The sequence below is a fragment of the Dicentrarchus labrax genome, unplaced genomic scaffold, assembly GCF_905237075.1.
Source record: "Dicentrarchus labrax unplaced genomic scaffold, dlabrax2021, whole genome shotgun sequence".
Lineage (NCBI taxonomy): Eukaryota > Metazoa > Chordata > Actinopteri > Moronidae > Dicentrarchus > Dicentrarchus labrax.
The window spans coordinates 5735958-5750375 of record NW_026136706.1 but is presented as its reverse complement, the minus strand read 5'-3'; the positions used below and the strand labels follow the sequence as shown (position 1 = coordinate 5750375).

Sequence of the window (14418 nt, the reverse complement as noted above, 5' to 3'; positions counted from 1 at the left end):
GTTAGTTCCCCCCCACCACCACCACCACCAGAAACAGAAACAGACGGTTTTAGTTTTCTCTTTGTTGTGTTAACGTTAGATGGTAAAAAATATAGTCACATTCTGCCGTGAACACTTGCCCGGTTAAAAACCCATTCAAGCACTGGTGAGGTCGCAACGCTGGCAATGGCGGAACGGATGATCGGACACCTAAAGAGGCGTCGGACCGGAACCGGATGTAGCCAAATGTGCTTGAACTGAACAACAAAAAAAAAACATCGCAAACATTAACAGAGCAAGGTAAGATTTATTTATTTATTTATTTATTTATTTAGTGCCTACTGTAGCTGTATTTCCTTATGAGTGTTTGTTGTGTCCGTATAACAACTTAAGCGACAATTAAATCAACATAAACAACATCGCTGCTGTTAGCTTCAGCTAGCGGCCGAGCGGTTTTAACTCATCACAGTCTTTTTATTATTATAATTAATATCCTTTTTTTAACGTGGACAGGGTTTACAGATCGTCTGCGGGGGGTGGGGATGAGAAACATTTACGTCAACAAATAACCAAAAGATACTGAACATCCGCTGACATTTGCGCCATGAATCCGTCCAACCCGTTTGGCAGTCCACAAGGTGGGGCTTTCCAAGCTCCCAACAACACCATGAAGACTGGTTTGTTCCCCTCATTTGGACAACAAAACCCAAGCAACCAGCCCCAGCCTATGGGCTTCTATCAGCCGTCAGCGTTTGGACAGCCATCTGCCTTAAATCAGCCCCCACCTCATGGAAATACCATCTTTGGACAGGCCCCTGCCTTTGGACAGTCCACGCAGCCCCCCTCGCTGCCTACAGTGAGCCAAGCTCCAGCATTTGGGCAGCCGTCACTAGGGATGAGCTCAGGCTTTAGTAGTAACCCTGCGCCGGCTTTTGGACAGACAAGTGGATCGAACCAGAGTTCGGTCTTTGGGCAGACCCCTGCATTCGGACAGCCCTCTGCATTTGGGCAGGCTCCGGGATTTGGCCAACAGCCACCTGGGTTTGGGAACACCCAGATGGTGTCCGGCTCCACCGCTGCCATAGGCCAACCGCAGCCACTGGGTTTTGGACAGTCTGTGTTCGGACAGCCGTCATCTACCACCGTCACCACCAGTGTATTTGGCGCGGGTCAGAGTGTGACCCAGAGCAGAGGCTTTGCACCATCAAAGTTCAGTTTCAAGCCAGCCACTGAGGCTCTGTTCAAACCCATCTTCAGTGCCAGCCCTGAGCCCGCTAACCCTCAAACTACTTCAATGTCCAGCTCACCTTTTAGCAGCAGCGTGTCCCAGATGACCTCTAGCAGCAGCAGCACCACCACCACCACCACCGGCTTCCCCCTATTACCTGGTGCTAAGTCTGGGACGCTGGGTTTCAGTTTCTCACAGCCGGCTGCAGCTCCCTCGATCTCTACTCAGAACAATCCACTAACAAGTGGCAGCAGCACCGGCCCCTCCAACAATCTGCAGTTCACCTTTTCCCAGCCAGCTGCCCTCTCCAGCTCCAGCACTCAGGCATCCGCCACCCAGCCCACCACCCCGTCGTCTTTCAGCTTTTCAGCCAAAGCCCCCGAGCCCCAAGCAACACCCCTTTTTGGAGGAACCAATTTTGGCCAGCCCCCACCTTATGTAGACACCAACGCCAAAGCAGAGACTAATACGGATGAGAAAGGGAGCGGCATTGAGAGTCTAGGAGACACAAATGTATTTGCACGATTGGGCAAAGGCACCAAGCGCAAGGAAGATCCAGCTGCCCCGAGCACTGGCCCGGAGACGCCTGTCACAGAGGAGGAGGTTCCAGCAGAATCAGATTCACCGAGACATCCCTCAAAGAGGCCCCTGATGAGGTCCCGCGGCCCACCAGTAGGCTTATTTGGCAGGGCACTGAATGCGCTCCGTAGAGATGGCCCTAACCCAGCGAGGCGTGAGGACACAAAAGACACTCCGCAGGAAGCGTTGACGCAGGAGGAGACAGAGAGGGAAGATGTCCAAGCTAAGAGTGACAACCTACCTGCTGCACAACCCATAACGCAAACACTGACCTGGGATGTGCAGGAAAAAGAGCAAGAATCAGGTGAGCTGTACAAATGCACCATGTGTAGAAGCTGCATTTTGCATCAAGGTGTGTTCTGAAATCTTTGCAAAATAAATTGTAAAATTTAGATTTTATTCACAAAAACCTGAGTGGATTGCATTATTAGAATATACTCATTCTGTTGTCTGCCCGTTACCCATCATCCCTCTCTAGACTCCGCAAGGCCCCCGGATCCGAAGCTCGAAACCACCACCCCTGTGAAACGTAGCGTACGCACGGAGAGCTCAGAGAGCCTGGGCGGCATGTCTCCCACTGACTGCACCACCATCATGTGCAGGAATGTTCCTCCAGCCTTCAACAAGAAGGACATCATCGAGAAGCACTTTGGTCGCTTCGGCAAAGTCGGCAGAATCATCTGCAAGCCTCCCAGGAACCAGGCCGTAGTACACTTCAATGACCATGTGAGTTTACTCTGTTAACTACCCCCATTAAACTGTTCTCCTAGTTTGTATTCTTTATATTCTTTTGCTTTCTGTCACTGTTAACTGTTCTCTCTTTCAGGCATCAGCGGCCAAAGCAAAGAAGAAAGGCAAAGTCCTCCGTGGACAAGAACTCCTTCTCTTGTGGCAGAGAAAGAAGCAGAGTAAATACAACATATTTCTATGAAAGCTTAATATAATTAATATAGATGTGTTTGCCAGTACCCAACAGTTCTGCTGTATTTATATTACCCTTTTAGACAGCTTGGTTGTACAGACCTACAAGCTAAAGTGACTATAAATCCGGACGTTGTTATACAATGATGTAAAGTTTCCTGAGCAGTTCATATTGCCTTTAATTCCTTGCAGTACGTCACTATATTGATTCTGATTTTTATTTTATTTTTTGTACATTAGGTCCAGGTGACAAAGGGAGTAGGCCTGCAACGGGAGCAGCAGAGGGAGAAAGTCAGGAGCACGCAGAGTCCAAAGCCACTTCCTCCCCACTCAAAAGACCTTCACTCGTAGCTCCTGCACTCACCTCCACGATGGCCTTCAGCCGCAGGTAACCCCCCCCAATGAAACCTGTAAAGGCCCCTGTATGAAAGTGTTGGTTGTTATTACAGTTTTTAGTCGAAATGCCTTAATCTAACAGACCTGGACCAATGGATGCCCTAAAAATAGTTGCTGTACAGCGGTGACTGTCTTACATGTGTCCTTTTATGCTTCAGCTCTCCGGTGAAGAAGTCGTCATTTGCCAAGGCGCTGCAGTTTGACACCGAAGTCCAGAAAGACAGCAGCACTGAAGCCCAGAGCTCAGAGCGCCCTGTCCCCTCCTCCCTCCTCCACCTCCTTGGCCAGGTGGCTGAGACCGCAGAGGACAAGTACCGCCTCCTGGAGCAGAGAGACAAGATCCTGCGTCAAGGTTGAGACGCCTCTCACACCTATTCCATCTGTTCCAGCCATTAACATGACTAAAAACATGAGGGACACTAACTGTGTGCATAATATGTCCACACAGGTCGGCCCAAGAGGACGGACTTAGACCTGTCTAAGGTGTTTGTGGGGACATGTCCTGACATGTGTCCAGAGAAGGAGAGGTACATGAGGGAAACACGGAAACAGCTGAGCATATTCGAGGTCATCCCGGATTCTGAGATGGTAACGTCTTTTGTAGACTTATTTCTTTCAGCTGAATCATCACTGTGAAATGTTACATTGTGTATCTTTATTTAAACTCTGTGATGCTTTTGCAACATCGGTCACTTGCCACACATATTAAAACGTGTGGAATAAGACCAAATCGTCTGTTATGCAGGCTAAATTAAACAGCGTCACCTCCGTTTCCCAACCAGGTGGATCACGCAGCAGCCATCAAGGAGTACAGCCGCTCATCAGCCGACCAGGAGGAGCCCCTGCCTTACGAGTTGCGCCCCCTGCCTGTGCTCAGCATGACCATGGACTATCTAGTGACTCAGATCATGGACCTGGGCCATGACAACTACCGGGACTGGTATGACTTTGTCTGGAACAGGACCCGTGGCATCCGCAAGGTGAGCTGCCATTTTCAAACGTCAGCTGTAGTCGACCTGAAATCTTGTGTGAATTAAAAAAAATAATTATTATTTGTTTGTCCTCAAGCGTGGTTAAAATCCCAGTCATTCCTCTGTCACACCTACAGGATATCACCCAGCAGCATCTGTGCTGCCCACACACGGTGTCGCTGATCGAGAAGTGCACACGCTTTCACGTGCACTGCGCTCACCACCTCTGCGAGGAGCACATCTCAACTTTCGACGCCAAGATCAACAACGAGAACATGACAAAATGCCTCCAGAGTCTCAAAGAAATGTACCAGGACCTCGCCACGCGTAACATCTACTGCTCCCGGGAAGCAGAGTTTCGCCTGTACAACGTGCTGCTGAAACTCAACGACGGTGACATCCTACGGTCAGCCCACTGAAAAACACACATACACAAATGTTTAAATATGTGCAAAGTGCCTGTTTTTGAAATTATTTGATACATATTCAGCTGTGACTTCACTTTTTGGGGCATGCTTGTTTAGCGTTCAGTGCATGTTGTACCTCACTCTATGTGATAAAGAAAAACTTCCTCTCTTTATGTCCACGCAGTGAGGTGCAGCAGTTCCGTGACGAGGTGCGCAATTCCCCGGAGGTGAAGTTTGCCGTGCAAGCATTCACTGCAGTGAACAGCAACAACTTTGTGCGCTTCTTCAAGCTGGTGAAAGGAGCCTCCTACCTCGCCAGCTGCCTTCTACACAGATACTTCAATCAGGTCAGAAACAGTTCATGAACGATACTGAAGAAACCTTGATCTTTTGGATCGTTCGGATGTGATCCTGAACTTTAGAAATATAATGGATGAGATAAAGTATGTGCGCTTATTCTTTTCATTATGTGCAGTAGGTGAATTCAGGCAACAGTCATTGTCCTTTTTCCTGTTTTCATGTACAGAGAAAGGTTTTCAGTTTTTAGACATCTAAAAAGTGTTTAACATGGGTCTGCTCTGTTATACGTAATGCTATTGGTACCGCTCACAGCCGTGATAAGTGCTGGTTTTAAAGTAGTAGATGCAAATAATGTTAGTAAATGTTGCATGACAGAGCAAGTCCAGAAAGTATTCTGTGTTCATAAATATTTATGTTCTTTCAAACGTATGTGTGTGAATGCAGGTCAGAGCTAAGGCCTTGAAGACCTTGAACTTGGCTCACACCGTGGGTCCGCGATCAACTGCGTTTCCACTTGAGGACATAGTTCGCATGTTAATGTTCCGCAACGCTGCAGAGGCGACTGACTTCATCCAGCAGTACGGCCTCAATGTCAACGATGAGTAAGTTTAACAACCTCCTTAGTAGCGTTACCAAACACTGAGTCACTGATATCGACTGTACTGCGAACCTCGTATCAACGAAAGTTTCACAAAATGTTGTTCACAGTCTGGTAGAGCTGAGTCGGGTAGCCTATCAGGAGCCAGATCTGCCTCTATCCCAGAAGAAGTCAGAGGTCATCCTCTCAAAGAAAACAGTGTTGATTGGAGAAGTGGTGAATGGAGGCCCCCTCCCTATTCTGCCCCATCACAACCCTGTCTGCAGCTTTGACTCCCAGAACAAGTACCGTGGGGAAGGCCCTCTGGCTGAGCCCACTGCGAGCCAATATAAAGGTATTCACCCCCATTTCATGTTTTGTTTTCTCTCCATTTACAGTGCATATAGACGCTGTGTCTCATTTAGGCTAACATGAACCGTATTGTTTGTATGTGGAGCTGGGATATTATTTCCAGGTCTTGATGTTTGCCACAGTACTATAGAAATATTTCACTTTATCTGACCCACTATATGCTGCATCGTAGAGCTGCTGGAACTTTTTTTATGAGAAAGAAAACTTCTTCTTTTAGTAGCAACTGGAGTTCTAAGAAGTCTGTATGTAATGTAAGTATGTAGTGAATCAGACTCCTTAATAAAGCTGAAATGTGTCTGCATTGTCTCAGCTGTTGCTGCCAAGGTGAATGCTGAGTTGCTGACACAGGCCGTGTCGGTCAAGGACCATGGCATGGCCCATGCGTTTGGGATGCCTCCAACTGTTACAGATGAGACCGGAGAGCCCAGCGAACCGTATCACAGCTCGGCCCACCCTGCTGATGCTCAGCAGCTGTTCCAGCCGATATCTCAACCTCAGCCTGTCAAATCAGCATCTCCTCCACCCAAACCTCAGCCGGTGTACAGCAATGAGGTGAGCAAGATCTCTCAGCTTTTTGTCTAGGACCACTTCACATGCTCTGATCATTGTATTGTATTGTATCATTCAAAACAAGCAATCTGCAGATGGTACCTTTTTGAACTTCTTGACATTTCATCGACCATAAAATTCATAACCATTAGTTGCAGCCTTAAATATAATATAAAATAGAATAGTTAAATACATTCTGTATTAATTACAGCTCATTAAGGAAACACTGAACTCTGTTTTTAGTGTGCATGCCAGTAACTGTGCTGTTTTTCTTCCCTCCTGCAGGACGTTATGGCTGTACTGGACTGTGTGATTGAAGAGGTAGTTGAATCAGCGGTGAGGGAGGTAGCCGATGCTGGTGCCAGCTACGCCACCACAGCTCTCGCGTAAGTTCAAGTGATCCTCCATTCAGCTTTTCTTGTTTACGATAGATACATTTAAATCATGTGCTTACTTCCATTCCTCACAGTTAGCATTCATTTATCTGATTACGGTGTGTAGAGGGAGTCAAGATCTGATTGTTAAGATGACTAACTTGCTGTTCCGTTGCCTTCTGTGGTGCAGGGAGAGCAGTGTGCAGGCAGAGACTCTGGTGAGTGAGGTGTTGGGACAGATGCTGCAGGAGATGTCCTCCGCTGAGATCAAGCTGGAACAGGAGCGTGTTACTGAAGAGAAACGCAAGGTTGAAGAAGCCAGGTTGGTCTGACCCGTTGATTACAGCACACTGTACTTTATCATAACACTCAGATTGGTTAAGAAGGGGGGAAAACGTTTTATCTAGAGGTTACAAAAGTTTTATTAATCTAAACTGTTAGCAAAGCATGTAGATTGTGACATCCAGAGAAGGGCTGCACAGTCATTGTCTCTTCCACAAAAAAACACAGGATTAATACTAGTTGCGATCAGTTATCATAATCCAAGTATTTGCCAATTTAAAGCGAGTGTCAAATTAGCTTTATTTGCAACAACTCACCCCCAAATTTCCTTCTCCCTGTCTGTCATTGCCAGGAGGAGGCAGGAGCATGAGGCCTTCCTGGTTCATTTCAGCTTCTCTCTCTGCACCGAGATCATCCATGAAGTTTTGGATGAGTCCATCAAGGAGACCGCCACCTCTGAGATCCAGTAAGGCTATGAAACTCCACCAAATTATAATCTGGTTTAGTGTAAAGTTTTCAGAAATGAAGAAGCCTGGTCAAGTGGCATACTTATTTTCACTGAATGACACTTTTTAAATTCTCTTTCAGACGGGCAGTGAATGAGAAAGCAGACCGTGTGGCTAAATGCACAGAACAGGTCTGTATGAGTCTCGTTGAGGAGACTTTGAATGCAGACATCGCTCTGTTAGTTGAAGATATCCTTGAAGCTGAGCTGCAACGCATCCACAAGTACATCAAAAGGTAAGAAAGAGAGAAAATGTACAAAGCCAGACAAACATTCAAACCATAATGTGAAGTAACAGGTGCAACAGATCAAAATCAATTAGTCAAACTGAAACACCAGTGTACGATTCTTACTCTGGCACAATGTAGTTTAAATATCCTTTTTACAATTCATTGTCTGTATCACTAGGTGGCGTGATGTGGTAGCAGTACGTCGGCAGCTAAAGAGACAGATGAGAGGTTTCCCTGCAGCTCCTTGCTGCGTGGACCCTCGATTCAAACTGAAGGCTCTGGCTCCCAGCGCCCCAGCACAGCCCTCTATGGCAGATCTGGCCCGTGGTGTGGTCAACCTGGGAAACGCCGGCACCTTGGCCCTCTCCAGCACCAGGTATGCTCCTCTCCAGCGCTGTTATCTAAGTGTGTCTTTGAAATACACAAGGATTTATCTCATGAAAAGCTGGTGAATATGATACTTCACCATATTTTCCACTCCATTATTATGTGATTTACAACTCATAAACATTATAAACATAATATGTTTACAGCATGTCGTCTGTGGCAAAATCACTTTTGTTTTTACTCTACTATCACTTTAGTGCTCCAGTAACATGTTATGTATTTTGTCAAGGTTGTTGAAAATGAGACAAGAAGTCATCCACCAGATGAGAGTCCACTACTACTATCAGCTCCTGCTCGAGTAAGTCAGCAGTATGTTTCTTCAGTCAGCGATTAATGTCACAAAGCAGCATTTTGACCTCTTTTTGGTGTTTCTCTCAGTGAGACAGTGTGGGCACCTCTCGACCTGCCAGCACTAGTGACAGAAAGTATCTCCAACCCCCCTGACCGAATCTTCTGGAAAGCTGTTCTCCTCTTGCCGAGCGACCACGAGAGTGTCGCGAGCCTGTCAGACAGGTAAGCAGCTGACGTATGACAAAAGGTCACCGACAAGCAGAAGTGTGATTACCTCTAAAATTGAATTCAATTTCTTGTCATTGGAGGCACCCAATATTCACTGGACCTTTCCTTGAATGTGTCCTCTCCTGTCTGTTGTGTTTAGGATCCTGTCAGACTGGCTGGAGGTGAAGCTTAGTGGTGGCAAGGAGTCAGAGGCAAGTGAGGAGCAGCTTGACGGGACACTGCAGACTCTCTGTGTCACCAACACACTCCAGGAAAAAGAACACCACATTCACAAAGTCCACGTCTGCGTCAAGGTAGGATCAGACTGCAGCTTATATGAACAATAGCAGTCGAATGCATAGGAAATACAAACAAATCAGGTTGTTTTGAGACATTGGGGTTCATCTAAGGGTAGAATATACAGTGATGATTAATGACAAAAGGCAAGTGTATAATAAAGAATGAGACATATCTATGTCTCTGTGAGACAGTGTGGGTGTCAGCAGTAGTGACAGAAAATAATCATTAAATGCTAATAGGTAGTTTTAAAAGACAGATGGTGAGTGAGTGGCATGCAATATATGCTTCACAATATATCTAGACGTATTAATACCCCACGTTGGTATTGAAGAAGATATTAATTGCCGTGCCTCAGTACTGTGTAATATGGGATCTTCTGTCTCCCAGGCGTCCCGAGGCCCTCTGACTGAAGACGGCCTGTCCAAAATGGAGGACTGCTGTGAGCTCCATGGGACGGGAGCTCTGATCACGTTGCTCCCCGCCCTCCCCATCGTTGAGCCTGGGCAAGAAGAACAGGATGTACCTCTGCTGTCAGCCCTGCTTCAGCTTAAACAGCTACAGCAGGCCAGCACCTGGCACTGCCCACTGCCTCTGGTCATCTTGGTGCCAGGGCCGCAGGGTGGCACTGGTGATATTCAGAAACTTGAAGAAGGTAGTTAGTGACAGCTATAATCACATGCATACACTAAGATTAAAACAATGGTCACAAAATGTGTAAACCCTGAACTTATTCCTGTCATGGTGCCTTGTCCCTCAGCCCTGATGCTGCACACACTGGTCAAGGAAGGCCTGATATCGGAGTACACATTCCTCTTCATACCACAGACCACAAGTGACCTACAGGGATCCAAACAGGTACTACACATATACACAAAACACACCTGTCAGTGTGTCGTCATATTTCTTTCACCTTCCGAGCAGGACTACGTTTAATAGTGATGTCGTATGTAGGTTAAAGTGGCTATAATAGATTTTTTTTTTTTAAATGACACAATGAATTTTCGTTGTTCGTTGTGCTGAAACTGAATCTGCAGCTGCCCTCTGCTTTACAGAGTTTTATAGCAAGCTTCAGCTACTTGTTTAGGTTTCCGGCACGCAACTTTGCTTTTTTGGTTCAATCTCACCCGTTGTTGTGGAAGAAGCTTTAAAAATCCATCATACGTTCAATATTCACTCTCTGGCTCGGTTTGTGATCCTCCCCAGAGAAATATCAGCCTTTATAGCTGCTTTAATTAAACTATGTCCACCATCTAGTCACTAACTGTCTCTGTGTGCCATTTGATGCAGGTTAGGTAGGGCACAGTAGAGTTTTATAGTTTTTTTGCTGCCACACCTGCCTGCTGCTGCTAAACACTCTGATGAACCAGATCAATAAGGTTGCAGTCTGTAAAACCAAAACAATGAGCTAAAAGATGATAATTCTGCCGCTTTAAGCAAAGACAGTAAAATTGTTTGCAAAAAAGAGAAACAATTTTCTAGCATTAAGTGTCAATTTATGCAGCACCAAACTTAACCTGCAAACTGCTATAACTCCAAACTTGTAATACTTGTCAAGACTAAATGAATTTTACCATAATCTCCGAAATTTTAGGGGAACATTACTTTAATATAGAGATATACGCTACCTGTGATGAGGTTTTGCGAGTCGACCCTCCTTCATTGTGAGGGGTCACACGCCAAAAAGTTTCAGAATCACTGATACAGAATGTTTTATAGTTTTAAAACATTTCTTCTTAGTCCTTATAGACTATGAACCTTCTCCCTACCTGTCCTGTTTTGTATCTCTAGCTGAGCCAGGCTATGCGTTGGCTGCTGGCCCGTGCTCCACCACCCTTCCCACTCTCCTGCCAGACTCTGGTGCAGCTCATAGAGGCCAGATTGAGTCGCGAGTTCAGTCCCAGAGTTTACGCTCACCGCCAGGAGCGTGCTGATGCGTGTCTTCCTTCCGAAGAACCTGCGCCTATCATCAAGCTGTACAACGCCATCCTGGCTCACATTGCTGACACAGTGTCGTCGCAGGAGCTCAGCAGACTCTCGTGGCCGCCGAGCGAGTTCTGCCTGTCCGATAACCGTGAGTTTGTCCCTCATCTGGGCTGGAACTCTGTCCAGCACCTGGCCTGGCTACGCGAAGCCATCCTCAGCCTGCAGCTGCCACAGTGGGAGCAGCTATCAGTCACAGGTCAGTGACTGAGGTGTCATTTTTTGTCTTCAGTCATTAATGGTTCCCTGACGGTATCAAATCCACTTGAGTACAAATCAACCACAAAGATGTGAACAAGAGACCAATAATAATGTATGATACTTCCCTCTCCCTCTAGACTCATGGTCTGAGCTCTGCTCCTCCATCTTTCGCTACGCCGCTCAGATCCCAGTTTCACGCCGCAGTCAGCCTCTCCTAATGTCACGGCTGGAAAACCTTCTGGAAAGGGTCCGGCTAAAGGTTCACCATTCCCGAAACCCCAGATCCAAGGTAACTACGAGCAACTGGGGCGATGTAGACGGGAATTTGTGTCCATCCTTCTGTCACATTCCTTGGGACGACGTGCTGGTGATCTGCATCGACCACAAGCTGAAAGACTGGCAGATTCCTGGAGCACCTGTCTGTGAAGGTGAGGACATTCTCAGGGAACATTATTTTATTTTTTAGAATAAGAACCAATTCACATTTTCTGTGTGAATCTACTGGTAATGTATGACTTGCAATCCAAAATGTAACTATTTGTTTTGTTGTTTAAGACGCTGTGACGGAGGACGGGGAGATACTGGTTTACTTCCCCACGGAGTCGTTGAAGGATTTCCAGCCACCTGAGGAATGGACCCAGGCTATCAAGCAAACCCACAGGGAGAAGCAGCAAGAGAAGGAAGGGTAGGAAGTTCCAAAAATCACTAAAAGATCCTTTGGACTTTTAATTTAACTTTAAAACTGCTGGATCTCGAGGCAGTTTCATAACATTTCAGCGAATCAAGGGAATTTTATTTTATCATAGACAGGCGCATATTAATAAATGTACATTGTTCTTATTTATTTCAAAAGTGGACATATAAACTTTTACTTCTCTTCCCTGTCACTGGAGTTTAAATAGGACGTTACTAAAGATGCTCATAGTTTTCAAAGAACATATAAGCGAGTACAAGTCACATTACGCCACATTGCAGTTACATAATCACAATACTTTCATCCAATTTCTCCCCCTGTCTCTCTCTACCATCCTCTTCCATCCTCAGGGCGAGTGCAGCTGCTTGTGCCACACCCACCAGTCTGTCCCTCAGACAGAGGTTGTTCCACAGCCTGATGGAACCTCTCGAGGTCCCGACATCCTCGCTGGATATCACGCACATTCCCACAACACAAGAGCTTCTGGCCCACAAAGTCCTCCAGAGCTTAGAGGAGGAGAAGGCTGAAAGCAAAAGGTACAGCTACACTTCACTTCACTGCAACAAGAGCTTTGGTTTGTGCCCTTTTGAAAGAGGTATATGAATAAAAAAATGAATAACCTTATTAAAAACCAATAAAATGTTCTATATTCTATAGAGGAATATTTTTGACCACTCAAAGAAAGAAGAACTTCATAATAAGTATGTGTGTATGTGCGCTGTCTGCAGGACCATGGAGCAGCTTCAACGCTGGCTGGATGGGGACCCGGTGGAGCACTTGTCCACACCGCTTTTCGTTCCATCCTCCACTCTGTTGTCCATGCCCACAACAATAACGCATGCACCCGCTGCCAAGACTCGGGACGCCGCTCTCACACAGGTAGGAAGTACCCCCTCACCTCACTCAGCGATCCTGGGAGAGGTTGCATCCTTTTTCAAACAGCCAGTAGTAGTACTGTAGTAGCTCACCTGGTAGAGTGCTTGTCATCCTCTCTCTCTCTCTCTCTCTCCTCCTTTGTCGTGTATCTTCAGCTGACTCTATAGAAATAAAAGCATAAAAAGTACCAAGAAGGTTTGGTCTAACCTACTGAGCTTTACACTTTGCCTTGCGTATTCTGCTTTTAAGATCAGGTATTAGCAGTTGCAGTAAACTTTCTCTTCAAGCTACACAATAGATTACACTTTCGTTGTAATGCATTTTCATTGTTTTGACTTTTTCAGGAGTCAGAGCCTGATGATCTTTCAGACAGAGCAAACTGGACTAAAACCACACCTGTATCTATGGCATGGCGACTGAAGGAGCTGGAGCGACAGATTTTGGCGAGCCAAGAGGAAGAACTGGCGTGCAGACTGAAGCTGAGCGGGCTGCTGAGCATTGTCGATGACTGATGAACTGATGCAGTTCAATATTTTAACCAATGACTATACAGTTTTGCAATTTCTTTTGAAAACTGAGGACAATCTGTGACTCTGTTGAAGTCACATTCACTGATTGCAGCAGTGTGTGTCTTTATTTTTTGTGTGTGTATTGAAGTCTGGCTTTGTACAATAGGAAATGAAAATCAAGATTTTTACTCTAGTTTTATTTCGTAACACATTTATGACTTGTAAAGGTGCGTGTGTGTGTGTGTGTGTGTGTGTGTGTGTGTCTCTATATACAGTGTCTTCACATTTTTGTTGGTTTTTGCTCAAATGTGATATGATGCGGAGTGTGTTTGAATCTCTAGAGAAGCTGCTTCTGTCTTCAGTGTTTGAACCTATTTTTTTATGTTATGAAATCCTCTAACTGATAAATATTGAATAAAAGTGTTTTTTTTTTACCCATACAGCTTCAGTTTTCATTCAGTAATTCAACCGGCTCCAACATTCAGTCGTCATAATCCAAGTGTGAGCACTGTGCAGTGTTTGACCTCACTGCATACCCGTCGCTTCCTCTGTGTAGCTGCTTTGTGATTAGACAGCTGAGTCTCTGCTCATGTCTCTGTCTTATTTAAGATCTAAACTTTGAAGACCTGAACACAAAACATATTCTGAGCTTTTACTCTGCAAAACAGCCTCCCCCTGTGTTAGAAAAGCATAAAAAAGTTTTTATCTATATTAAACTATTCAAAAGAAGGAAACCATTAAACACATTAGTCCAAAAACTGATGGCACACAAATGTTTTGTACATTGCAGGTTAGCAATGAACTCAACAACATAATAAATGGAAAAAAATATATTAAGTGTATCCCTTCGTATCCCTGGCGGGTGTTTCATTCAATAATAAGAAGAAGGGAAGTTTCATTAGAATTTCTCTAAAAGTTGGACTTTGAATCACTCCCCTGACCTTGTGACTGTTCCTGTTGAAAATGAACTGTATGAACACATCCAGGGCGACAAAAACTTCACTAAATGTATCAGCATTGGACCGGTAGTACACACAGATACTAAAAACACAGATATCCCAAATAAAGACGACAGATTTGAGTGTGGGATATGATTAACAAATGATCATCATCCTATTTAAACTGACAGTGTGAAAGAAATGGGAAATGAAAATGCAGGTGAGACTTTACTCGCTGCTCTTTTTATATGTTGAGTTTTAAGGATGTAGTAGGTTTAGCTTTTCTGCTAAAGTTGGGCATTTTAACACGTGTCCTTATGAAGATTGACTCGCTTTTGGGGTCATCCTGAAGTTGTTGGTAAGTC

At 45.3% G+C, this 14418-nt stretch overlaps 1 protein-coding gene across 1 annotated transcript; it reads left to right on the top strand.

Moving 5' to 3' along the window:
- The first annotated feature begins 145 nt into the window (after nt 1–145).
- On the top strand, nt 146–13555 carry mcm3ap (minichromosome maintenance complex component 3 associated protein). The gene is made up of 29 exons (XM_051405023.1): nt 146–279; nt 493–2090; nt 2265–2512; nt 2613–2694; nt 2948–3095; nt 3262–3455; nt 3552–3691; nt 3886–4083; nt 4212–4480; nt 4666–4828; nt 5226–5383; nt 5490–5713; nt 6041–6282; nt 6565–6665; nt 6844–6975; nt 7288–7401; nt 7524–7676; nt 7849–8046; nt 8287–8355; nt 8436–8570; nt 8716–8869; nt 9243–9507; nt 9613–9710; nt 10644–11034; nt 11174–11464; nt 11592–11721; nt 12081–12266; nt 12459–12609; nt 12951–13555. The coding sequence occupies exons 2-29, from the start codon at nt 584–586 to the stop codon at nt 13116–13118; spliced, it is 6309 nt and encodes a 2102-aa protein (XP_051260983.1). The 5' UTR covers nt 146–279; nt 493–583; the 3' UTR covers nt 13119–13555.
- Nucleotides 13556–14418: the final 863 nt, after the last annotated feature.

What these genes read in the sequence shown, in the direction of transcription:
- mcm3ap (XM_051405023.1), top strand. Translation starts at nt 584, where the DNA reads ATGAATCCGTCCAACCCGTTTGGCAGTCCACAAGGTGGGGCTTTCCAA. An exon ending in TAGTACACTTCAATGACCAT is followed by an intron (nt 2,513 to 2,612) that starts GTGAGTTTACTC and finishes TCTCTCTTTCAG; the next exon opens with GCATCAGCGGCCAAAGCAAA. An exon ending in GGACCCGTGGCATCCGCAAG is followed by an intron (nt 4,084 to 4,211) that starts GTGAGCTGCCAT and finishes TCACACCTACAG; the next exon opens with GATATCACCCAGCAGCATCT.